A 25,378-nucleotide genomic window follows, 5' to 3' on the forward strand; every position below is an offset into this window, starting at 1 on the left:
ACATGTATATTATTGTCTTCATTTTACAAATAAATAATAAGTGGACTCAGAAGTTGGAGGACTTAAAGGAAGTTACAGCAACTAAATGGTAGATCTGCAACCAAATCCTGGATTTCTAAAACCTCTCTCTTATTCTTGCTTTCAACTGTAAGTAACAAAATGCTGCTAATCGTGGCTTAGCTAATAATAATAAAGGCACTTTATTATGCATATTAAGTCTGGAGGTAAGTGATTCCAGGTTCATCAGGTATTTAAAGGCAGGGCAAGGGATGGTCTTCCTGCAGTTCTCTTGCCTCTTCTGTCATGGCAATAAGATGACTGCCACAGCTTCATACATCATTTATTCACAAGAATATGTTACTAGCAGGAAAGAAAAGACTGGATGGAAAAGAGACTTATTCCGTGACGCTGGAGAGCAAACTTATTAAGATCACTGACTTTGGAGGCAGACTCCTTCGTTTGAATTCAAGCTCCTCTACTTATTATCTGTATCACCCAACATAATAAAATCTCCCTATCAGGATAGAAAATCTCTGCCTTCGCTCCCCCCAGCTTTTGGCTGAAACTCTGAGTCATGTGCCCACCCTAAATGCTCAAAGAGGAATGAGCTTAGACCAGTCCTAGACTCATATCCTCTGGGGCCGAACAAAGGATGGACCTAACCGTCCAGAGCACACTGCTGCCCACCTAATACCTGAACACAATCTGGGTTCTTTTCGCATGGTAGAAGTGGGGTGATAGCTGTTGTACACACTAGGATGCTACCTTGCCCTGTTATATGGCAGTAGATTGTTACAGTGTGTAAGCAGGTTCAGCTATCATTCCGAATTGTTCTTTTGTCTACTTAGGGTACCTGTTGGTCCCCTGTTTGTTGGGGTGTGTGTGTGTTTTTTTTTGGGTAGGCAACTTGGTTTCTTTTTGCTTTGCGTCAGTCATAATGTTCTTTGATTTCCAAAATATCTACCTCATTTGCTCTTCCTGCATAGAAAGTGTGTGTTTTCCTTGGTCATTTCTCTCTTGTTAATATTTGGGTGGGCAAAAAGAAATTAAAAACAACTTTAACTACTTTCTCTTGGAAGAGTGAAAGCATTGTTAGTTTAGTGGCTGCAGAGACTCAGTAACAAGGAACTAGTTTTTTATGATATTCCGTGGCACTTAATAGCTGTATCTACATTGGATGATAGTTCAGTAAATCAGTTTTTTAAATTCAGTTAGCATATATTTTTTATATAATATGTATAGCATATTAGACTAAGTGGCTTCTAGGTTTATGTTTTTTCTGTTTTTTTTTATTGTGAACATAATAAAAGCTCAGTATAGAAAATTTGAGAAAAGTGGAAAACTATAAAGAAGAAAGCCCAGGCAGTAGGGCAGCTTTTAAAAGTTTTAGAAGTAAATACATAATTCAGATTTGAGTGATTATAATGTGACCCAGATTTTAACTTTGTAGGTGTGAATAGAGTAGGATACTTGTGTCTGTCTTTATTTTCATTAATGGGATTTAATGCATGCTTTTATGTTGATACCACCTAAATCACCTTAAGTTATTTACACCTCAAATTTGCTTATAGTCACAGTATAGAATGGTTTCATGAATGTTAAAGTCTATATTAACATGACTTGTCACTTTCTCTCTGAAGCATCGTGTTCTCGAAAAGATAAAGACCAAAGGAAGCAGCAGGCAATGTGGCGAGTTCCCTCTGATTTAAAGATGCTAAAAAGACTCAAAACTCAAATAGCTGAAGTTCGATGCATGAAAACTGATGTAAAGAATACACTTCCAGAAATAAAAAGCAGCAATGCTGCTTCTGGAGACATGCCGGCAGGCCTTCTTTCTGTTGACCAGGCAGCTCTGGCTGCATGTGGAACCGAGAACTCTAGCAGATTACAGGATTTGGGAATGGAGCTCTTGGCAAGGTCATCAGTTGCCAGTTGTTACATACGAAACTGTAAGTGAAAAAGATCCTATTAGTTTTATTTCTCCATGTGTCATTTGGGAAGCTAGAGGACAGGTTATTTTCAGAATAATAATATTCAAACATCTCCCTCACAATGAATTAAGACTACAAATGCAAACAGCCTTTTCTCCCATCCAAAACTGACTCTGTATTTTCTGCTGTGTAATAGAGCTAACATTTCTTGGTTGCTTATTCTATATGGGTCAGCAAACAAGACAAAATCCTTAACCTCGTGGATCTTGCATCCATGTATTCATGTGATAGGAATTGGACATTAAAATGTGTAGACAAGTAAAGATAATTTCAGTTGGTAAAAAGTACGTGAAGGAAACAACAGAGTGAGATGGGCAGAGCAAGTGAGGTGTGTGCTATTTTAGTTAGGGTAGTCAGAAAGTCTCTCAGGAGGGAACAGTTGAACTGATATCTGAAGGTTAAGAAGGTGGCAGCCATGCAGAGATCTGGGGGAAGCATTCTTCAGGGTAAACAGAATGGAAAATGCAAAGTCCCATATAAAGGATTTGCTCTGCATGTTTGAAGGCTCGAAGGAAGACCATTTGGGCTGAACATGGTGAATTAAGCAGAGGCGAGAGTGGCAGGAAATAAGTCAGAGAGGTAGGCAGGATCTAGGTCAGGTAGGTCTTATAAGACCTCAATAAGGAGTTTGAGTTTTATTCTGATTTTAGGAGAAAATCTCTAGAGAATGAAAATCAGGGGGGTGTTTATGATCTGATATACCTTTTTACAGAGATGACTTTCTTTGTTGTGTGAAGAAGGGTCTGAAAAGGGTTGAGAGTGGGAGTTGTGAGACCAGTAAACAGCCTGTAACAATAGCTTGTGTGAAATACGGTGACTTATTCTGGAGTTACTACACTGGGTAGGTGGGCTTGCTCATGGTCTTCCAGCCTTTCTTAATTCTCCCAAGGATGGTATATAACTAGTACTACTCTAGATACATAGGACAGAAGTTAATCTATTACATACATTAGATATTTTAGACCAGGAGGGCTCAGTTCTTTCCCACAAACCTCGTAAGAAAGGTTTAAGGGAAAGAAAAAAAGTAAGAATGATGTTTCAGTGTTTGGTCTGAGCAACTTAGTGACAGGTGGTGTCATTAATTGAGACACAAATCAAATAAGGAAAAAGACACAAATCAAATATGGGGATTGTTGTGCCATAGGGGCAGGAAGTCGGGAGTTCTTTTTTAAACATACTAGGTTTGAGATGTCTGCTAGATACTCTAGTAAATATCTCATAGGCAGTTGAGTGCTACATAAGTCTGAAGGATATGGGGTTAAAGCTGGATATAAACAGTTGGAAGTCAACAGTATCAGATGTTGTTTAAAGCCAGGGATCAAGTATGAAGGGAATTTAAATGGAGAAATTTTGGTTCTGGGCACTTAAATATTTAAAGGCCTGGTAATGAAGGGGAAGCCAGCAAAGGAAATTGAAAAGAGCAATCATTAAGGGCAGAGAAAAACTAGAAGAAATGAAATCTCAAAAAAATTTTTAAATGCATCTCAAAACAGTGGAGTGGTTGTATCATTGAGAGGCGTCAAAATGAAGGGCGGGTGACCCTTTTAAGAACCATTTCCATTTAGGGGTATAGCAGAAGTGAATGAGGTGAGAAAGCAGAGCATGTCTGTGCAGCTCCTTCAAGAACTGTCACAATAAATTGGGTGGTCCCTGGAGGGGTTGTGGAGTCAGGAAAGAGTTTGTTATCTGTGTGTTGTTTTCTTTCATTTTCTTAAACATATATGCTTTTCTTACCTGGGTGTTTTTGGTGGTACATATACATAACATAAAATTTACCATTTTAACTTTTTTTTTTTTTTTTTTTTTTTTTGCGTTATGCGGGCCTCTCACTGTTGTGGCCTCTCCCGTTGCGGAGCACAGGCTCCGGACGCGCAGGCTCAGCAGCCATGGCTCACGGGCCCAGCTGCTCCGCGGCATGTGGGATCTTCCCAGACCAGGGCACGAACCCGTGTCCCCTGCATTGGCAGGCGGACTCTCAACCACTACGCCACCAGGGAAGCCCCATTTTAACTATTTTTAACTGTACAATTCAGTGGCATTAAGTACATTCACACTGTCGTGCAACAGTCATCACTATTCACCTCCAGAACTTTTTCATCATCCCAAACTGAAATTCTATATCCTTCGAACAGTAACTGGGCATTCCCCCTTTCCCCTACCCTCTGGTAACTACTATTATACTTTCTGTTTCTATAAACTTAACTATTCTAGATATCTCATATAAGTGGAATCATACAATATTTGTCTTTTTGTGTCTGACTTATTTCACTTTAGCATAATTTCTTCAGGGTTCATCCATATTGTATCAAGTGTCAGAAATTCATTTCTTTTTCAGGCCAAGTAATATTCCCTTGTATGTATGTGTGTGTGTATATATATATACACTACATTATGTTTACCCATTCATCTGTTGATGGACATTTGGGTTGTTTCCACTTTTTGGCTGTCATGAATAATGCAGCTATGAACACATGTGTGCAAATACCTGTTCAAGTCTCTGCTTTCAGTTTTTTGGGGTATATACCTAAAGTGGGATTGCTGGTTCATATGCTAATTGTGTTTAATTTAAAAAAAATTTTTTTTAAATCATGGTAAATTTTACCACATTTTGTTAAACAAAATTTACCATCTTCACCTTTTTATGTGTACCTATCAATGGCATTAAGTACATGCACGTTGTTGTGCCAGCAACACCACCATCCATCCACAGAACTTTTTTTTTTATCTTGCAAAACTGAGTCTCTATACCTATTAAATGGTAGCTCTCCCTTCTTCCTCCCCCCATCTCCTGGCAGCAACCATTTTGCTTTCTGTCTGTATGAATTTGATTTCTCTGGGTACCTCATATAAGTGAAAACATAGAGTATTTGCCCTTTTGTGGTTGACTTGTTTCACTTAGCATAAGCTTCTCAGGGTTCATCCATGTTGTACCATTCAGTGCAAATATCTGTTCAAGAATAGATGTTTCATGAACAGACACAAGGAATATCTTGTGGGATGCTGATATTCTCTTCCTTTTTATGGTTGCATAATATTCCACTGTGTGTGTATATACTCATTTGTTCACCCATTCATCTTTTGATGGATACTTGGGTTGACCATGTATATGAGGATTTATTTCTGGGCTCTCCATATGTGTGTTTATTAAAATGGGATATATTAATGCTTGGTACTGATGGCAATAATACAGTAGAGATGAATAGGAAAGGGGATAATTGCCAAATACATAGGATTCTCTTAAATAAAGATGACAGTATAATAGAAAAATGAGTAAAGGTTATGATTAGGTTGTTAACATAAGTAGAAATACAAAACGGCAGTAAATGTATGAAAAGATACTCAACCATATCTAGTTGTCAAGGAAATGAAAATTTAAAACCAAAAGAAATGATGCTTTTTGGATGGACTTTTGCAAAAAGTTTTTGTTACATATTTCTGCAGATACTTCCCCTGTTGTCACTTGTTTTTGTTTTCTGGTAAACGTGAAATTTTAAATTTTTAAATTTCAAGATCTATTAATAGTATTCATGGTTTGGGGATTTAATGTTTTTATTTGGAAGGCCTTTTCAACTCCAAGTTTATAAAAACAACACTTATTTCCTTAGTTCTAGTTTTGTTTTTTAACTTTTTTACATTTAGGTCATTATTCCATATGTAATTTGTTTTTTCCATGATGGTGTGTGAGGTAATAAGTTCAGTGATCCACCCCCCTGCCCAACCCACCCACCCAAACGAAACATGTTCTTTGTGGGGTTTTTTTTTGTTTTTTTTTTGTTCTTTTGCGGTACGCGAGCCTCTCACTGCTGTGGCCTCTCCCGTTGTGGAGCACAGGCTCTGGACGCGCAGGCTCAGCGGCCATGGCTCACGGGCCCAGCTGCTCCGCAGCATGTGGGATCTTCCCGGACCGGGGCACGAACCCGTGTCCCCTGCATTGGCAGGCAGACTCTCAACCGCTGTGCCACCAGGGAAGCCCACGAAACATGTTTTTTGAAGAATCTGCTCTGTTCAACAATATGGAACTCATCCTTTATATTATAGACCAAATTGCCGTATTTACATAGTTCTGTTTTTAAATTCATTCATAGAGGTTGAACCAGGTGAAATTGCCAATATGAGACTTTTTGTTTGTTTCTGGCCACACCACTCGGCTTGCAGGATTTTAGTTCCCCGACCAGGGATCGAACCTGTGCCCCCTGTAATGGAAGCACAGAGTCCTAACCACTGGACTGCCAGGGAATTCCCAAGAAACCATTTTCTTTCTTTCTTTCTTTTTAATATTTATTTATTTATTTGTGGTTGCATCGGGTCTGAGTTGCGGTGTGCGGGATCTTTCGTTGCAGCACACGGGCTCTTTGTTGTGGCATGCGGCCTTCTCTCTAGTTGTGGCGCACGGGTTCCAGAGTGCATGGACTCCAGAGTGCATGGGCTCTGTAGTTGCGCACGCAGGCTTAGTTGCCCCTCAGCATGTGGGATCCTAGTTCCCCGACCGGGTATCGAACCCGCGTCCCCTGCATTGGAAGGCAGATTCTTAACCACTGGACCACCAGGGAAGTCCCATGAAACTTTTTTTTAACATATAAAAACAGCAATTTGATATTGTTCAACCAGATATTTGTTGTGTTGTGTACCAGACCCACACTTTTTTAACCATTGTAGTTTTATAGTTTGTAATACTGTGATATGTTTGCCTTCTTTTTTTTTAATTTTAATTTTCAAAAAATTTTATTGGGGTAATTTACAATATTGTGTTAGTTTCTGCTGTACAGCAAAGTGACTCTGTTATACAAATACATACAATCCAATCTTTTTTAGATTCTTTTCCCATAGAGGCCATTACAGAGTATTGAGTAGAGTTCCCTGTACTATACAGTAGGTACTTGTTAGTTATTTATTTTATATGTAGTAGTGTGTATGTCTCAATCCCAGTCTTCCAATTTATCCAGCCCCACTCCCCAGTAACCATAAGTTTATTTTCTGCATCTGTAACTCTATTTCGGTTTTGTAGATAAGTTCATTTGTAGCCTTTTTTTAGATTCCACATATAAGCAACATCATGTGATATTTGTCTTTCTCTGTCTGACTTACTTCACTCAGCGTGAGAATCTCTAGGTCCATCCATGTTGCTGCAAATGACATTATTTTGTTCTCTTTTATGGCTGAGTAATATTTGACTGTATATATGTACCACATCTTCTTTATCCATTCCTCTGTTGATGGACATTTAGGTTGCTTCCATGTCATAGCTATTGTAGCCTTCATTTTATTTTTGTTTTCAAAACTTCTTTGATGGCTCTTACATGTTTACTCTTCCAGAAATTAATTTTGACTGGAATTGTGTTACATTTAATGCATTAATTAACATTTAATTTGAAGAATTGACATCTTTTCAGTACTAAAACATTCAAATTTAGGAATGTGGTGTTTCCATTTGTTCAAGTCATCTGTTATGGACATATACTTCTTCAGAGTTTTAGTTTTCTTCATATAAGTTCTGCATGTGTCTTGTTATTAATTTCTAGGTATATTATAATTTAGGTTGCTGTTGTGATGGGATCTCTTTTCCCCCTCATAATATTTTCTAATTATTAGTTATTGACATACAGGAAGACTACTGGTTTTAATATGTATTCAACCCACTTAGTGAACTTTTTAAATTGTTAAGTTTTTTAGTCAATTATATTGAATTTTCTATGTAGACAATCATATCATCAGGAAATAGTCATCGTTTATCCACTCCTTTCCTGCCTATTTACTTTTCATATTGCATTGTCTAGGCTGGGACCTCAGAACAATGTTAACTAATAGCAATTATAGAATTTTTGTAATGTTTTCAACTCCATTTGGGAATTCCTTTAGTTCTTAATCTCATTAAATTCGAATTTTGCTATGTTTCAAAAGGTAGTTTTTATCAAGTTGAAAAATATATCCTTCTATTCCTAACAACAATAATGGTTAACATTTACTATAATGGTTAACATTTACTAAGTGTTTATTGTGTACCAGGTATCATTCTAACTATTCTGAGTCACATGTATTAACTCACTTAATCCCAACAACTCGATGAGGCAAGTTATTTTTATCCCCAATTTACAGATAAAGAAACTGAGGCACAGGGCATTAAAGGGTCCTAGAGTTTCACAGTGGTAATTGCAGAGCTAAGAACTTGAACCTTAAAGCCTGTGGCTTTCACCATTACACCAAACTACCACTTTTCCTACTGTGAATGAAAAAATGTTGTGTGCCATATCAGTAAACAAAGGATGTTGCAGCTGCGTGAGGAAATTCAGAATGGGAGAGTCCTGAGGGAATTCAGGATGAGAAAGAAAGGAATGATTTCAATTAGCCCAGACGCTTGCATCTTCCCATACGTAGAAAAGTGCTAATTCATTAACTTGAGATATCTGTGGGATTTTTTTTTTTTTTGATATTTTGTAACTGACTGTAATCTTTTGATGTGCCAACTACCTGGCCTTTGTTGAAAAAACCCATATATATCCTGGCTCCTCCATTGCCTCTTTGGAACAGTCCCTCAGAACTATTCTGAGAGGCTGCCTCCCGGGCTTGAAGTCCTCAGAAACTCTGCCAAATAAAACATAATTCTCAACTTTTAGGGTGTGCATTTTTTTCAGTCAACACTACTTACTAAGAGTTTTTTTAAGTCAAGAAGTTGTGTAGAATTATGTCAAATGCTTTTTTATTGTCAGTCAAAACAATCATATTATTTTGCCCTGTTACTCTGTGAACACAGAGAATTATATTATTTATCTAATACTGACCATTCTTGAAATTCTAGAATGAGTCTTTCTACTTGGTGTTGGTTTGTAGTTTTTTAATATACCATTGACCCTTGAACAACATGGTTTTGAACTGTGTGGGTCCTCCTATCCACAGATTTTTTTCAATAAATCCGCAGTTGGCTGGGTCTTTGGATGCTGAACCACTGATAAGGAGGGCCGACTCTAAAGTTATGCCTGGATTTTTGACTGCGTGGAGGGTTGGCGTCCCTAATCCCCTATTCTTCAAGGGTTAACTGTACTGGCTGTTTTTAGTTTGCTAATACTTAGGATTCTTTTTTTTTTTTGGCTGCGCAGCATATGGGATTTTAGTTCCCCCTACCAGGGATCGAACCTGCACCCCCTGCAGTGGAAGTGTGGAGTCTTAATCACTGGACTGCCAGGGAAGTCCTAGCTAATACTTAGGATTCTTGACTATGTAGTCAATAAGTAAAACTGAGCTATAATTTCATTATACTATCCTTAACACATCTGAGTTCCAAATTTATGCCAATCTCCTAGAATAAATTCAGAAGCTTTTGTCCTTTTCTATGCTGTAAAATTATTTTAACATGTTATCTGCTCGTTAAACGTGTAATGAAACTCATCCATAAAGCTATCTAGTGGTTCTTTCAGGGATAAAACTTTAACAGCCTTTTTCATTTCTGTGTGTTTATTGGTCTCATATTTCTGCTGCTTCTTAAATCAGTTTTCATAATTAATTTTCCTAGAAAATTAATTTTATTAGATAAATGTATTGGTATAAAGTCATTTGTTCCCTTAAATTTTAGAAACTTCCTCTGCATATGGGATATTAACTTTTTCAGTTATATCATTGCTTATTTGTGTTTTATTTTTTCCCTTGATTTGACTTGCTAGAGGCTTGTCCATTTTATTCATGTCTTCAAAGACCTAGTTCTTAGATTTATTTCATCTAGTGTCTTCTTTTTATTATGTTAATTTCTGCCTTTGTTTCTGTTAATGCATCTCTTCTTCATTTTTTTCCCTTAACCAATAGTTTATGTATACTTTGCAGTGGAGAAATTGGTCATAATTTTTTCTCACAGCACCTTTTTTCCCCAGATGTTCAATTCAGCAGTTTTTAGTATATTTACAAAATTGTGTGACAGTCACCATTATCTAAGTCTAGGACATTTTCATCCCTCCTCTTATTACCAAACTTAGGTTCGGCTGCTTGCTGCTCCAAAGCCAATAATTTGAGAGGCAAGTGTCAGTAGAAAGGAAAGGTGCTTTAATCAGAAAAGCCGGCAGTCTGGGGGGACGGTAGACTTGTGTCCAGAGGCCAACTGCGAAGATCATGCTTAGCCATGACAGTTTTTAAGGGGAAAAATGGGGTGGGGGGGTGGGGGGGAACCTCAGTGAATCATCGAGGCAGGAGGTTGGGTTCTGCATCATTCTCCAGTCTGTGTGCACATTGGCTGACTCTCCCTTCAGATGTTACCTCGCCCAAGTGATCCCAAGCAGGATTGCTTAGGGGGGCTGTTGGGAGTAGAAAGGTAGTCATTTTTTTAAACTGCTAAATTCTTCATTCTTACTTCTTTTTTTCTAGGAAAAGAATCAACAAGGCATGGTGTGCATTCAGGAGAGCAAAAGTCAAGAGTTGGGTTAAATTGCCTAGTGATCTCATTCCTATAATTAGATTCTTTTAAGGTTAGAGCGGAACAGAAATGGGCAAACAGGAAAGGGACAAAAGAGCTGCTTTCACTCTTGCTGTAAACTCCATACCCATGAGTTGTTATTCCCCATCTTCCCCTTCCCCCTATCCCTCTGATAACTGCTAATCTATTTTGTCTGTGTGGATTTGCTTCTGGACTTTTCATGTAAATGGAATCACACAATATGAAGCCTTTTGTATCTGGCTTCTCTGGCTTAGCATATTGTGTTCAAGGGCCATCTGTAATGTAGCATGTATTATTTCATTCCTTTTTATGGCTGAATGATACTTCATTGTATGTGGGTACCACTTTTTGTTTGATCTACTCATCAGTTGATGAGGGCTTGGATTTTTTTCCCCCACTTTTTAGCTATTATGAATAATGATGCTATGAACATTCATGTACAGTTTTTTGTGGGGACATATGTTTTTATTTAAGTATATGCTTAGGAGTGGAATTGCTGGATTGTATGAGAACTATGTTTAACTTTTTGAGGCACAGCCATACTGTTTCCAAAGCAGCTGCACCATTTTACATTCTTCAGCAGTATATAGGGTTCCAATTTCTCCATATCCTTATCAACACTTGTTATTGTCCATCTTTTCTTTTTCTTTGCCCATTGAATTATCTTGGGCTCCTTGTCAAAAATTAATTGACCATAAATGTAAGAGTTTATTTCTGGACTCTCAGTTCTGTTCCATTGGTCTATACTTCTGTCTTTACACCAGTACCACAATCTTGATACTATAGTTTTATGGCAAGTTGTGAAATCATAAGTGTGAGTCCTCCATACAAGAGTGTTTTGGGGTATTCTGGATCTTCTGCATTTTTCTATGAATTTTAGGATCAGCTTGTCAATTTCTGCAAAAAAAAAAAAAAGACAGTTGGAATTTTTATAGAGATTGTGTTGAATCTGTATTGTAGATCAAGTTTGGGAGTATTGCCATGTTAACAATATTAAGTCTTCCAGTTAATGAACACAGAATATTTTTCCTTTTTTCTTTATTTTCTTTCAAAAATATACAAGTCTTAACATTTCTTTGTTAAATTTTTCCCTAAGTATTTTATTCTATTTGATGCTATTGTAAATGGAATTGTTTTCTTAATTTTATTCTCGGCTTGTTCTTTGCTGATGTATAAAAAGTCAGTTGATTGTTGATCTTATATCCCACTACCTTGTTGAACCTGTTTATTACCTTTTTTTTTTTTTTTTTTTTCGGTACGCGGGCCCCTCACTGCTGTGGCCTCTCCCGTTGTGGAGCACAGGCTCCGGACACGCAGGCTCAGCGGCCATGGCTCACGGGCCCAGCCGCTCCGCGGCATGTGGGATCTTCCCGGACTGGGGCATGAACCCGTGTCCCCTGCATCGGCAGGCAGACTCTCAACCACTGCGCCACCAGGGAAGCCCTGTCACCTTTTAATGCATCTCTTCTGCTTTCTTTTTATTTCTTTTTATCATTTTTCCATCTCCTTGAGTTTATGCATGTTAGGCCATTTAGTTTCCGTTTTTTCTAATTCTTTTTTTTTTTTTAAGAAGCTACTCTTTATTTTAGACAACTTCATAGAATTATTTTCACACGTCCCCACTTCTTACCTTTCATCCTCTTAGTTGAAAAGTCTTGAGAGAGGTGAAAGAAAAATCACAGAGGGTAAACTTTGCAGCAGTAACAAAGTGCTTCCCCCAAGTACAGCTAACCGTTTCCGCAAACTGGCATTCTGCAGAACAGTCTTCTAAAAAGTGTTGCTAGGTTTTCATGGGATAAAGGAGTAGGGGCTAAGACGTCCACACTCAAATAGTGTGGGAAACGGTAGATTAAGGTTGGTGTTCTGTACTGTAACAGGAATTCTCAGAGTCCTTAATATTCTAAGGTGGGTTGATCTTCAAGAGGAGAAAAGGGATATGGAATACTCCCTAAGCTTTTTGAGCAAACAGTCTTTTTTTCACAGAACACAGCAGAAGTAGTTTGAAGTGTGCAGTAATCTCAGGTTTTTGAGCTGGAAGTTAGAAAGCCTGATCTCTTCACATTTTTCCTCCCATTCTTTGCTAATGCCAGCAATAGAGTGACTCTAGAATCTGGACCACAAGTCATATTTAGAAAGGACAGGTTCATCAAGGATGGAATGGAAAGAGCCAGCTACCTCCTCCTTTTTCATTTTACATTTTTCTTTAAACCTCCCCCTCCCCGTGTAAGCTAAGCAATAGGTACACTTCCTCCCTTAAGCAATCCTTGGCTGCTATTTCCCTGCTTTTGTGACAGAGCAACTAATTCATCACTACCTGAGGAGACAAAAAAGTGCTACCAAGGCAAGATGGTGGGCTGCCGGAATTTGTCTAATAATAGCTAAAACACCACAAAAAGCAGCACACTCACAGAGAGGAGGACAGCCTCAAGAAATAATGTGGACACATCATCCAAGCAATACTTTTCCAAGCACTGGTCAAATCTCCACCAGCACAACTGAGAAAGCATTTATGTGAATACCTCAGGCCTGGGTACTGGCCTCTTGGTTTGAGATGTGGCTAGATTTTCCTGAGAAAGGCATCTGCCTTAGACTCTGTCTCATTGGTTTACTTTGTTCAGTCTCTTCCGGGCCTGGGCACAGTTCTGCCACTGACCTGCAGCAAACTCCTAATTCCTAAAACAGTCTGACCACATCAAAGAGTTGTAAAGCAATCTCCATGGTTATTTAGCTAATTAAACTTGCATTCAACATCATATGCTGATAGGATGAGGCAAAGGATAAGATTCCAATCTTGGGTCTTTCCAAGCAGGGCATGTTAGATGGTGACAAGAGAAGGATTAGTTGCTAGCTGGATCTGAGCTCAGGCTTGGCCATGGAGGGAACTGGTTTGGAAGCGTGAGGGGTTTCCTGAGCTCTGGTGCAAACTACAACGGTTTCACTCAAGGAAGGGTATGATGTGGGCATAAAACCATGCTTCAGACTGTTGAAGATGGTCCCCTTCGAGAGCCAGGAACACCAGCTGTCCTGCGTTGTCCATTGCCTTTAGCCCCAGGGGGTCCTGTGTGTACAGGGTGCTCTCCTGTAAGGGAATGATTTCCTTGGCTTGGCCACTTCTGTAAAATCCAAACCACTCAGAATCCACGGGGTCCACAGTGGAATCATTGAGGAATTTCACCACCACAAACTTCTTCAGGGCCATCAGGTTTTTCTTGTAGGACTCATTGACACCTCTCTCCTGATTAGTATCTGCCAAGAAGATGCTGTGGTTGCTATGTCCTTCTTTATGGGGTCGTGCCAATATTCTGCTTGCACCAGGCGTTCTTGTATAGCTTTGTTGTAAGCTCCAGCATTCACTGTTTTTCTGATCAAGTCACAGATGTGAGAGCTCTCTCCTGGGCAGTGAGGGAGTCCAAAAACACCTTGATGTTGTCCCTCAACTGAGATGAGATTGATCATAGGAGCATCTCTGAGCCACTGCCCTCAGAAATTGGCCTCCCTAGGAGAATCCCATAGCATTGTAGCCTTGCTGCAATTTAGGATCCTTAGCAAGAATCTGACACACCATTTTTACTTGGGAGTTGACATTCAAAAAGAAGCTGTTCTCCACATCCTCTACCAGGATCTTCCCAATCTCTAAAGATAAGACGTAAATTCCAGGTATTTTCTTCTCAACCATTTGTTTAATAGTGCCCGTGCTTAAGGGATTACAACAGCTGTCTCCCATCCCATGCCAGATCACCAGGGGCAGTGGCGCTGGCAGGTCGAGATGCCCCAGCACCGGGGAAGTGCAGGACCCCGGCAGGAAAGTGAGAGCCCTAATTAATTCATTTTAAGGCTATACATTTTCCTCTAATTGCTGTTTTAGCCACAAACATCTTGAAGTATTATAATTGTGGCTTGTTTCTAATTTAGCGTTCATTTCTTTTTAATCCAGTAATATTCTACAGTTTCCAAGTGTTTTGGTGGTTATTGTTCTGTTGTTAATACTTAGTTTAATTAAACTGAGATTAGAGTTCATGTCTGGTACGATTCTTCTTTTGGAGTTCACTGATAATTTTCTACTTTTGTAAGTTGAGACTGTTCCACAAGCAGCAAAATAGGAATACCTTTGGCATAAAACCCCAAATAAACCAGTTGGGACCAGAGTGTTCTGTTTATTTTTGGACACAGTAGATGGGAATACCTTTCATGGATGATAAGATTAAATCTTTCTCTGACTTCCTAGGTAATAAGTTTTGTGCTATTTTATCATAATCAGAAATATTTTAAAATGTCTTTACAGCCACAAATAAGAAGAGTAATTCACCCAAGCCAGCTCGGTCCAGTATAGCAGGTAGTCTGTCACTTCGAAGAGCAGTAGACTCTGGGGAAAATAGCCGTTCAAAGGGAGACTGTCAAACTCTGTCTGAGGGTAAGTTTGGAGAGTTTAGAATGTGATCTTGGTGGGTAGATGTCTGTTACTCGAAATTGATCTGATGGTATAGCTTTAGACCTCTAAAGGCACCAAAAATGCTGAAACTCAATTTGAAAGTTCCTTGATCACACAGAACAGACCCATCAGTAAGAAAGTGCAGCCATTAGACTGCATATTAAATAGTTGGCATCAAAAAGACTAGGTTATATTTTAAAATTGTTTTTGAGTTTTCCTGCAGTTTAAAACTATATGTATAGTGAGATCTCCTAACGTGGAAACTAGAGAGAGAACTTTTTGTTTGTTTGCCTTCTTTCTGAATATCCCCTTCGTTTTTTGTAGGCTCCCCAGGAAGCTCTCAGTCTGGGAGCAGGCACAGTTCTCCCCGAGCCTTGACACATGGCAGTATCGGTGACATTCTGCCAAAATCTGAAGACCGGCAGTGTCAAGCTTTGGATTCAGATGCTGTTGTGGTTGCAGTTTTCAGTGGCTTACCTACTATTGAAAAAAGGAGAAAAATGGTCACCTTGGGGTAAATTAAGTTCTTTTGTTTATGTAATGGAATAATAGCTAATAGTTTTGTTTGGCACTTTAAGTCTACAACGTAATGAACATAATAAACTTCTAGTTTGTTAATTTTTTAGCAGACAGTTTATTTGTTGTATTAAAATGTAACTTCAAGCATCAGAGACCTTACCTTTTTCTTTCTTCACAGAATGAGATAGTACCAGAAGTTCAGTTTGAATACATTAGAGCTCATTTTCACTGGTTAGGATAATAATGTTATATAATCTTGGGTGACCTCTGCCTTGTGACATTTTTGGGTCAACTTTTTTTTCCATCTGTCCCATATTTTTCAAAGACATTTGTGCTATGCTATATTATGTCCCATAGGTCTTTTACATGAATTTTGTATAGAACAAAGCACTTCTGGCGATTTTATTTTAAAACTGCTTTTCTGCTTTCATCTCACCTTTTTTTTCCCTTTTATGAAAGTGTCCTCAAAACACATAGTTGGAATTTACCAAAAGGATATATATATGTGGTCATCAGTACCTTTATCTCTCTCCCAGGAAACATAAACTCAAATCCCAGTCATGTCACCCAAACATAAACTCAAATCCCAGTCATGTCACCCAGTCGACATTGTCAATTAAACTTCCATCCATTTAAAAGAGAGTGATTATGGAATGTATTGTCTGTGAATGTGCTAGATGAGCCATTAATATCCATTTGCTGATCTAATATATGCATATTAAATACATTTCTAATTTTAAACAATGGAATAATTCTACCTTGGAGGCTTTGAAAAGAACTTTGAATTAAATTTAGAGAAAGATTAATATCCCTTAAGTTTACTTAATTGTATAGAGTTTTAAGATCTGGATAATTACCAAATCTAATAGGACAGCTGGTGGCTGTTTTCTGTTCTAGCTCAAGTTTAAGCAGTGGAAGGGTGTTACAATCATTGGAGATTGTCTGGTCCTCCGCATTTCCTAGCCTGGTTTTATACATGTTCCTTTCAAGATGAAGCTGCAACTAGTTTTTATATTTTGTTATGGAGATTTATATCTGCCTTTAGTCATAAAGATTAAATGTGTACGAATGTGCACTTTTTTCTAGATTGTAAAATCCTGTATAAATGTGTAAAGCTCATAGCTATAACCCTCATTTTACAGTTAATTACACTGCCAACCTGGGTCATGTGGTGTTTTCCAGCTTGTGTTTTTTTTCCTTGCGTTAAGGTAGTATAAGCAAAAATTTTAAATGCTAGTAATAAATGGTTCAAAAATGGAAGTTAAAAAAAAGAATATTAAGTTAAAATTTCCCCATCTTTGTCTCCCATCTGCTTTGTTTTCCAACCTTCTGCCCACACACATTCCTGCTGTTTTTAATTTTTTGTATATGCTGTCTTCTCAGCTTTCACGCATATTTAAGCAATATTTAAGTGACCATATAGCTTTTTTAATACGAAAGGTGCACCTTGTTTTCTCACTCAGTATACCTCCAAAGTCTTTCCATATTGGTGAGAACATGTTATTAAGGACTTATATTTATTTTTAAATTGGAATTCTTATTGAGATAATTGTAGATTCACATGCAATTATAAGAAAGAATAGAGGGAGCCTGTGTACCTTATCCAGTTTCCCCTAATTATAACATTTTGCAAAACGCTGACATATTATCACAACGAGGATATTGACGTTGATGCAATCTACCACTTTATAACCTTTCATTGTGAGTCTTCTAGTGAATCTTTTAAAAGTAAAACTTGAAATTTAGTATTAAACACCAGTGCCCTATACCCTACTTAGTTTGCTCAGTTTCTGGACAGGAAAAAAATCTAGATTATTGTATCAGTGACTAGTTATACAAGAATATCAGGTTATTTTCTCCCTCTTTGAGGACTAGTGTTAAAGGAGGTCGTCTGGAAGGAATGCAAATGACTGATTTGGAAAATAATACTGAAACTGGGGAATTACAACCTATACTACCTGAAGGAGCTTCAGTTGCCCCAGAGGAAGGTAAGGAATGGTAAAGTCATAGTTGGCGGGAGGCGAAATAATCTTTTTTTGGTGGTGGTCGGGAGTGGTTGGTTTAATAAAACAGTTACTGAGATGTTATCTACTATCTGACATGCTTGATCTGAAAACAGCATTTGTTGTGCCTCTGAGTTTGATTTACTAGGACATTAAGCACAATGGAAGGCAAAATGGATAATCGACTACATAAAAGGACATCTTACTAGAACAGGCATTTACAGGGAGAAAGTCTGCAGATACTTCATTTGCTCATTCATTAAATGTGTTATGCTACCTACATGATAGGCATTGAAGTTTTGCTAGATATGAAAAGATTAAATTGGATATGTTCAGTGTCTTACAGGAAAAACATGCCCCCAAACAACTAATTAGAATATTAAATGTTAAGTACCTTGTCTTTTAAAGTCAGTCTTGATTAATGTTTATAGATTACTTTGCTCTTTTAGAAGGATTCCAAACTTTAACCATTTAAAAAATCCTTTATGGTAACTGACTTCTACTCTGCCAGTTCATTCTCAGTTACATTTCTAGTATTTGTCTGCGTGTTCTTCCAGGTCCGTTATTCTTTATCTGAAAGTGTAAAGACTTTTTTGTAACTTTGAGTTAACAGAAGGTGCTTGAAACAAGGCTATGTGTGTTGCCCTTGCTTGTCCTTTATATGTTAGCAGAAAAGCATGTCAACTTTATTAATGATATTTGACACTGAGATTTTTCATTTCTTAGTGAAACTCTGCCACCTACCACCTCTGCACTTATTTGAATTTCAACGATTGATGAATTGTAGCTCAAAGCATATATAAAAGGTGCCAGCGTCTACCTCTGACTGCTCTGTGAGTGTGTGTGGGTGGTGGCATTTTCAGGCTTTTCAGTTAAAGAACACTAAACATTTTGGTCTTCCATCTTAGTTGGTGCTCCTGTGGTGGGCAGCATTATTTCAGTAGAAATTAAATGGAAAGGATTTTCAAAGTGAAGTGTTGATTGTTAAAACAACAGGAAAAATATATTATGATTGATCTTTATAGAAAGGACCTATAAGGATTAGCTTAGCTAGTTTCCATGTATTTATACATACTGATTATAGATTGTAGTGGCTTAAATTGTTTTAGCATGTGCTGGAATTATAGGCTCCTTCTATTTATGCACCATTTGTGAAATGCTTCTAATTTGTCTGGCATTGTTTTGATGCTGGTGATAAAGTAATTCCTGAACCTACTGTTTAGTTCAGGGTTTCTCTACCTTGGTGCCATTGACATTTTGGGCCAGGTGATTCTTTGTATTAGGGGCCTGCCCTGTGCATTGTAGAATGTTTAGCAGCATTCTTGGCTTTTAACCACTAGGTGCTAGTAGTACCTCCTCTGAATTACAGTAACCAAAAATGTCTCAAGACATTGCCAAATGTCCCCTGGGAGGCAAAATCATCCCCAGTTGAGAACCACTGGTTGAGTTGAAAACTCAAACCAGGGGTGACAACTCCTTAAGAATCACTTGCCAGAGTGGGTCATAGTTACAGATGGGAGCAAGGTGTCCTCAAGTATGCTGGGTATGTGTTGGTGGTGGTGGGAAGGGAGCAGGGAGAGCAATTGAAAACCAAACAACAGGTGTTAGAGACCAGTTAATAGCCAATTATAATATGGAATGATGAGTGCTGTGATGGGGTATATAGGGAGCTCAACTAACAGGTATGTAATAATAAAAATAATAGATAATATTTGCAAGCCCTCATTAGGTATTAAGACTGCTAAAGACTTTACCAGTATTATGTTTTCTCAGTACAGACCTACATGGTTACTTTATTATACTGATTTTACAGGTGAGTAGGCTGAGGCCTAGAGATGTAAGTTACCTTACTCAAAGTCACAGAGCCGATGCTCTTAACTGTCACCTCTCTACCAACCTAGTCCACACTTGGAAAGATCATCCTAAGGGATGAGTATGAGTTAGTATGAGTTGTGAAGACTGGTGAAAGATGAGGCCAGAGTGGAGGCAGAGGTCAGATCATGAGGAATTATACTGTATGTCTAGCTAGAATTTGGACTTTGTCCTTTGAATGGAATATAAGCAAGGAGTGAAATAATAAAATTATGTTTTAAAATTCCTACTCTAACTGAGTTGGGGACTGGGAATGGGGTGTGGAACTCTGGGGACAGGAAGACTGGTAAAAGAAGAATGTTAAATTAAACTTGGACTTTTAAATTTCAGCCTTCATCTCATAAATTCACATTTTCTCAGCAGTTTTTCTATGTAAATAGCTAGTTAGCACCAAAAAAAACCCCTAAGTTTTGACATTAGTTCCATTTCTTTTTTTAAACAGCTTATCCTAAACTGGAGAAAGGCATTTGCTTGGCCACATTTAGGATCTGCTCTGCACTTTCAAGTCTTTGAATCTGAGATTTAGTGCTGTCAGTGTTACTCAGTAACACATTTTTTCTTATGTAAGGAGTGTTGTAGTGATGCAAAGCACCTAGAACTCAATAAGAAAAGTTACTGTAAACATGCAAATCAGTAGTGCCAGGGAAGTCCACTATTGCAATTTGTTGGTATCTAAACAGCTTATTTACCACTAGAGTCCCAGGATAGGCAGTGAGGAGACTAATTGATAAGGCTGGAAGAGGGGAATAGGTAAACTAAAGGAGCTCTGTGCCTTTTGAAATTTGCTTTGTGAGAGGAGAATGGGGCCTGCCTTACTGCTGTGGGTATATTCTATCATCAGCAGGAGCCAGTTCTCAAGAAAACCTTTACTTTTCGCACCGGTAAGCCTTGGTGAAAAGTTGAGTGGGGTTGTCTTACATCTGTGCTTAGGAATAACGAGCCTCTTCATTCTTAAGCAGAATGCCTAAAAGAAAATTTTCTGTGGTAGGTCACTGTAAATTGGTGCCTCTTTCCTCTCCTCTTCCTCCCTCCCTACTACCAGGCTGTTTGAAGAAACTTTAAAATTTTTTTTAAAGTTTCCAGTTTTAAAGTTTTTAAAACTTTAAAATTCTTTGTGTTTACTAGTTGGGAATTTGGGACAACTAAAGTGGTCTCTTAAATGTTCCTGAGAGTCAATAAAAAGTGACTTTTCTTAGACTTGACAGTCATCAACAGGCCTTTTCCTTTCTAACTGGGATCATATGGGACAACCTTGTGTTAATCTCCTAGTTAATGGCTGCATTGCAAAAATCTTGATTTCCTTCTCACACACCCCCTACCCCAATTGATACCTACAGAATTCCTTAGGTAGACCGGTCTCTTCCTTGTTCTTTCTAAAACTGGAGACTATGCGATTGACTTCTGAATTAGCACAGTCCTTTTCAATTAAGTCAGGGGTGTCACCCATCCCAGGGAAAGCCATGGCATGCCTATTGCAAACCTTACTGGCACCCTATCTAAGAGCAGTACACAAGTCTGATGCTCCAGCATTGCTGATCCCTTTTGGTGTATCAATGAAGACATAAGTTACAAAAACCCAATCAGCTGGTTTAAGCAATAGGAAGATTTACTGTCTTGTATTAACAAGAAGTCTCACCTAACTCTGGTAGGGCAGTTTCAAGGTTGGAAAATTTACCTGCTTAATGTCATCAAGAACTCATTTCCTCCCACCAGCCCCGTCCCCCCATCTTTTGCTCTGCCATTCTAAGTGAGTTGGCTTAGCTCCCTTCAGGATGGCAAGGTGGTTGCTGCAGCTCCAAACTTTATATGGAGTCAGAAAAACATTCTGGGAGTAGGGGAGGATTATTTCATTTTATATGTCTCTGTTTATCAATGTTTATCAATGAGAGCACATCTCATTAATCAGTAGTGAAAAAAAAAGGAAACTTGGCAAAGTCTGAACATTTGGTTCCCCTCCCTGATCCATTCCACGTGGCCACTTGGAGAAGGGAAGACGGCTGAACAACATTGAGGTTCTGCTGGAAAGGAGGAAGGCAAGTGAAGCATTAGTGTTTGGTCTACCAGGTGGTTAATGTATTTTCCAAGCAGCTGAAGTTTGAGCACCCCTGAATAAGGGTGTTATAACTCATAAGTTAGCTTTGGACTACTGAGCATATAGTGGATACTCAAAAAATATGGTAGGTGATTGATATAGAAATACCTTATTTCACATTTTACTTAAAGATGCAGGGTTGATTTTGGGTTTTTTTTCCCCCACATGAACATCGCTGAAGCATCTTCCATTTAATGGTATCTTACAATAATTATCATTGACAGCCAGTTTTGTGAAAACTTGTTGACACCTTCTGGTGAGATTAAGAAAGGTCCTGTATTCAAATTTCTTATAGTTGGTGAAATATCACTAGTTTGCTTTAACCTTAATGCAGTGGGTAGACATTGCAGTGTATGGGGCAAGGCACATAACAAATAGCTTGTGACCTGTTACTTGACAGTAGCTACTTTCATTTCCAAAAAATGAAAGTATTTGACCTTATGTTGTGTTTACTTGCTCTCACTGATGTCAATGGGTTGTACAGGACCTGGTGACCCCATAAGTCAACTATTAAGCTAGAGGTCAAGAGACCAATTTTTTTTCTCATTACATTCACAGAGCTAGGGAACTTCAGATCTTAGGACTTGATAAAAAAACAAGTAGTGTTTTCATGCAGGAATTTGTTTCCAACACTTCTTGGGAAATGCATGTTTTTCTGAATCCTAAGAAAAGTAAGTCAAGAAATCAGAAAACTGGAAAAAATTATTCTAGTTCTCCTGTTAATCTTAACAGTCAACACAGAAACATGGGGACTTCCTGGCGGTCCAGTGGTTAAGACTCCACGTGTTCACTGCATGGGGCACAGGAACAGTCCCTGGTCGGGGAACTAAGATCCCACACACTGCATGACGTGGCCAAAAAATGAATTAAAAACAAAACAAAACAGAAAAAAACAGAGAAACATGACTGCTTTGGAAGAATCCACTAATGGCAAGTTGAAAGTATAAACTGGAAATGCTGGTACCTTGAATCAAAGGTTAAGATCAATGGGAGCACCTTGAAAAGAAGCAGTTGCAGTCAAATCAGCCCTGGCTGTAGCTGTTGCCATTTTATAAGTATGTGTTCATGGCCCTGTCTGCTGCTATGTAAATATTAATGAGTCTATACTATACTATACAGGAATCCTGTGAGTGGTGCTCCAAGAAATAGGAAGTTTCAAAAGCAAAAGAATTCCTCATATTGGCATTTTTTAAAATAGATTTATTTTTGGCTACGTTTGGTCTTCATTGCAGCGCACGGGCTTTCTCTAGTTGTGGCGAGCGGGGACTACTCTTCGTGCACGTGCTTCTCATTGCGGTGGCTTCTCTTGTTGCGGAGCACGGACTCTAGGCGCACGGGCTTCAGTAGTTGTGGCGAGCGGGCTCTAGAGCGCAGGCTCAGTAGTTGTGCACGGGCTTAGTTGCTCCACGGCATGTGGGATCTTCCCGGACCAGGGCTCGAACCGGTGTTCCCTGCATTGGCAGGCGGATTCTTAACCACTGCGCCACCAGGGAAGTCCCCATATTGGCTTTTTTTTTTTTTGCGGTACGCGGGCCTCTCACCGCTGCGGCCCCTCCCGCCGCGGAGCACAGGCTCCGGACGCGCAGGCCCAGCGGCCACGGCCCACGGGCCCACCCGCCCGGCGGCAGGCGGGATCCTCCCGGACCGGGGCACGAACCCGCGCCCCCTGCATCGGCAGGCGGACTCCCACCCGCCGAGCCACCAGGGAAGCCCCCCCATATTGGCATTTTTGATGTGATTCCATGTAGTGCTATAAACCTTACTAAGAGTTCTAAGTGTACATTATTCAACTATTACCCAGTAATGTTCACAGCATTTTCCAGTATTTGAATATTCACTGTAGGCTACAGTTCTTGTAAATACTACAAACTAACCAAAAATTTTAAAAGATATATAACTTTATTAGAGTTTGAAAAATATTGTAAGTGTTTAAAGAATAACTTGAGATTTGGGGAATTCCTGAGAATTCCAGTTCCTCGTTTGTGAATCCTGGAGGTTAATATATGTCAGGAGTTCAGAAACACTAGTACGAAGAGGTCAAATTTGTGCCTAGAATTTGAGTAACTCATGTGGGTTTGAGTTTTCAGCAGCAGTTCCATGAAGGGCCAGAAGGTGGAGGTGGTGCTTCATGCAAGTAGCTGGTTTATTCTCTTAACAGTTAAGTATCACTCTTCACTCTTGAGAGCAGGAAGTTTTTTTCCTTTGCTTAGTAAGGAAATTTCAGAAACGTCCACACATCCAGCCTATCTTCAAAATATTTAAGGGAGAAGTAGTACTACACAAACTCTTATTGAAAACAGAAGAGAAGGAATTCACCAGTAAAGCCATCTGGGGCTACAGTTTTCTTTGTTGATCTTTTTTTTTTCCCCCCTTAAAATTTATTTATTTATTTTTGGCTGCGTTGGGTCTTCGTTGCTGCGAGCGGTCTTTCTCTCTAGTTGTGGCGAGCGGGGGCTACTCTTCGTTGTGGTGCATGGGCTTCTCATTGCAGTGGCTTCTTTTGTTGCAGATTACGGGCTCTAGGCGCACGGGCTTCAGTAGTTGTGGCTCACGGGCTCTAGAGCGTAGGCTCAGTAGTTGTGGCGCACGGGCTTAGTTGCTCCACGGCATGTGGGATGTTCCCGGACCAGGGCACAAACCTGTCCCCTGCGTTGGCAGGCCAATTCTTAACCACTGCGCCACCTGGGAAGTCCCAGGGAAGTCCCTGTTGATAGTTTTTTAAGCTACAAATTCTGTTTCTTTAATACTTAAAATACCTATTCAGGTTATTTTTACCTGAATGAATTTTGGTAGTTTGTGTCTATCAAAGAATTTGTCCATTTCATCAGTGTTCTTGATTTCAAGAGCATAAAGTTTTTTATACTGTTCCCTTATTACCCTTTTAATGTCTGTAGAATCTCTAGTGATGTCCCCTCTTTTATTCCTTTTTTTTTACTCTCTTTTGTCTTGGTCTGCCTAGAAGCTTTTCAGTTTTATTGGCGTTTTCAAACAACTCTTGTTTCAGTGATTTCTTTTTCTTTTGTTTTCCTGCTAATTTAATTTCTGTTCTTTATTTCCTTTTACCCAAGTTTATTTACTTTTTTTCTAGTTTCTTAAAGTAAATGCTTAGACCATTACTTTGAGGCCTTTTTCTCTTCTAATATAAGCATTTGATGCTGTAACTTTATCTTTAAGCACTGCTATAGCCACATCCCCAAACTTTTGATATGTTGTACTTTTATTTCCATTCAATTCAGAATGTTTTTCATTAATTATGGAGAATTCTTGGCCATTTTCTCTTAATATATTGTCTCTCCTTTGCTGTCTTTATGGCTGTCTAGTTGACACAGTTTGAACCATTCCTTTTTTATCCCTGTGTTTCTTAACCTTTTTTTTATAATGGCAATCTCATTGTTCTTAAAAACTCTGGTTAATTTTCTCAGTTCTGTCTTTAAGTTTTTCAACCTTGCCTAAATTCATCTATTAATAGTTTAATTTTAATGACTATATCTGAAAAGTCTAGTAATTAAAAAAAATCTGTCCTTTTCCACATTAAACAGAATTTTGTACTCTATTTTGTGAAAAAATTCGTGGTATTGTCCTTCTATTTGTATATCTGCTGACTCTTACTTCAAGTAGATTGTCTGCCTTGTTTGTAAATTTTGATTGGAACATAACTTTTTGAGACTTTTTCTACCCCTTGTGAGAATCATCCCCCCCACCCCCCACCACTATAATTGTTGTGACCTGGATTGTGGAAGCTTCCCACCACAGAGGTCTTTTAAATATGTTTCAAGACTATTCGTGAGCATTTTTATATCTGCTTTAGTCTGTGTTAGATAATTTCAACATTATCTCTGTCATCTCAGCACTGATGTTCGTTCTTGTCTTTACCTGGTTTTTCATACAGTGAAGCAATTTTGGATTGTATCCTGGACATTTTTAATATGATTTTATGAGACTCTGGGTCTTGTTTAAATCTGCCAATTTGTTGGTACTTCAAATTCTTGTCTACTCCAATATGCCTGTCCCTATTTACTTTTCAGAATCCTCAAGTAGCCACTTCATGCATTCTGTCCA

The 25,378-nt window shown here is 38.7% G+C and overlaps 1 protein-coding gene and 1 pseudogene across 5 annotated transcripts in view; one reads left to right on the forward strand and one right to left on the reverse strand.

Moving 5' to 3' along the window:
* Positions 1 to 25,378, forward strand: part of TRIM37 (tripartite motif containing 37) — a gene marked incomplete at its 3' end in the record, with an annotated part of 154,439 nt that overhangs the window by 86,843 nt on the left and 42,218 nt on the right. For 3 of the 4 annotated variants that reach the window (XM_082678832.1, XM_082678829.1, XM_082678831.1), the window contains exons 19-22: positions 1,641 to 1,949; positions 14,687 to 14,815; positions 15,158 to 15,347; positions 17,222 to 17,340. In XM_082678832.1, coding sequence (XP_082534958.1) covers positions 1,641 to 1,949; positions 14,687 to 14,815; positions 15,158 to 15,347; positions 17,222 to 17,340 — 747 coding nt within the window. The remainder of the gene's footprint in view (positions 1 to 1,640; positions 1,950 to 14,686; positions 14,816 to 15,157; positions 15,348 to 17,221; positions 17,341 to 25,378) is intronic. The other variant, XM_082678830.1, reaches the window with a different exon arrangement.
* LOC309837878 (palmitoyl-protein thioesterase 1-like) lies at positions 13,340 to 14,519 on the reverse strand (annotated as a pseudogene). Its single transcript has 2 exons — positions 14,467 to 14,519; positions 13,340 to 14,219 (listed from the first exon to the last, which is right to left on the reverse strand). The product of its transcript is annotated as a palmitoyl-protein thioesterase 1-like (transcript).

Source organism: Grampus griseus (genome assembly GCF_964374135.1).
Source record: "Grampus griseus genome assembly, chromosome: 20".
Classification (NCBI taxonomy): Eukaryota; Metazoa; Chordata; class Mammalia; order Artiodactyla; family Delphinidae; genus Grampus; species Grampus griseus.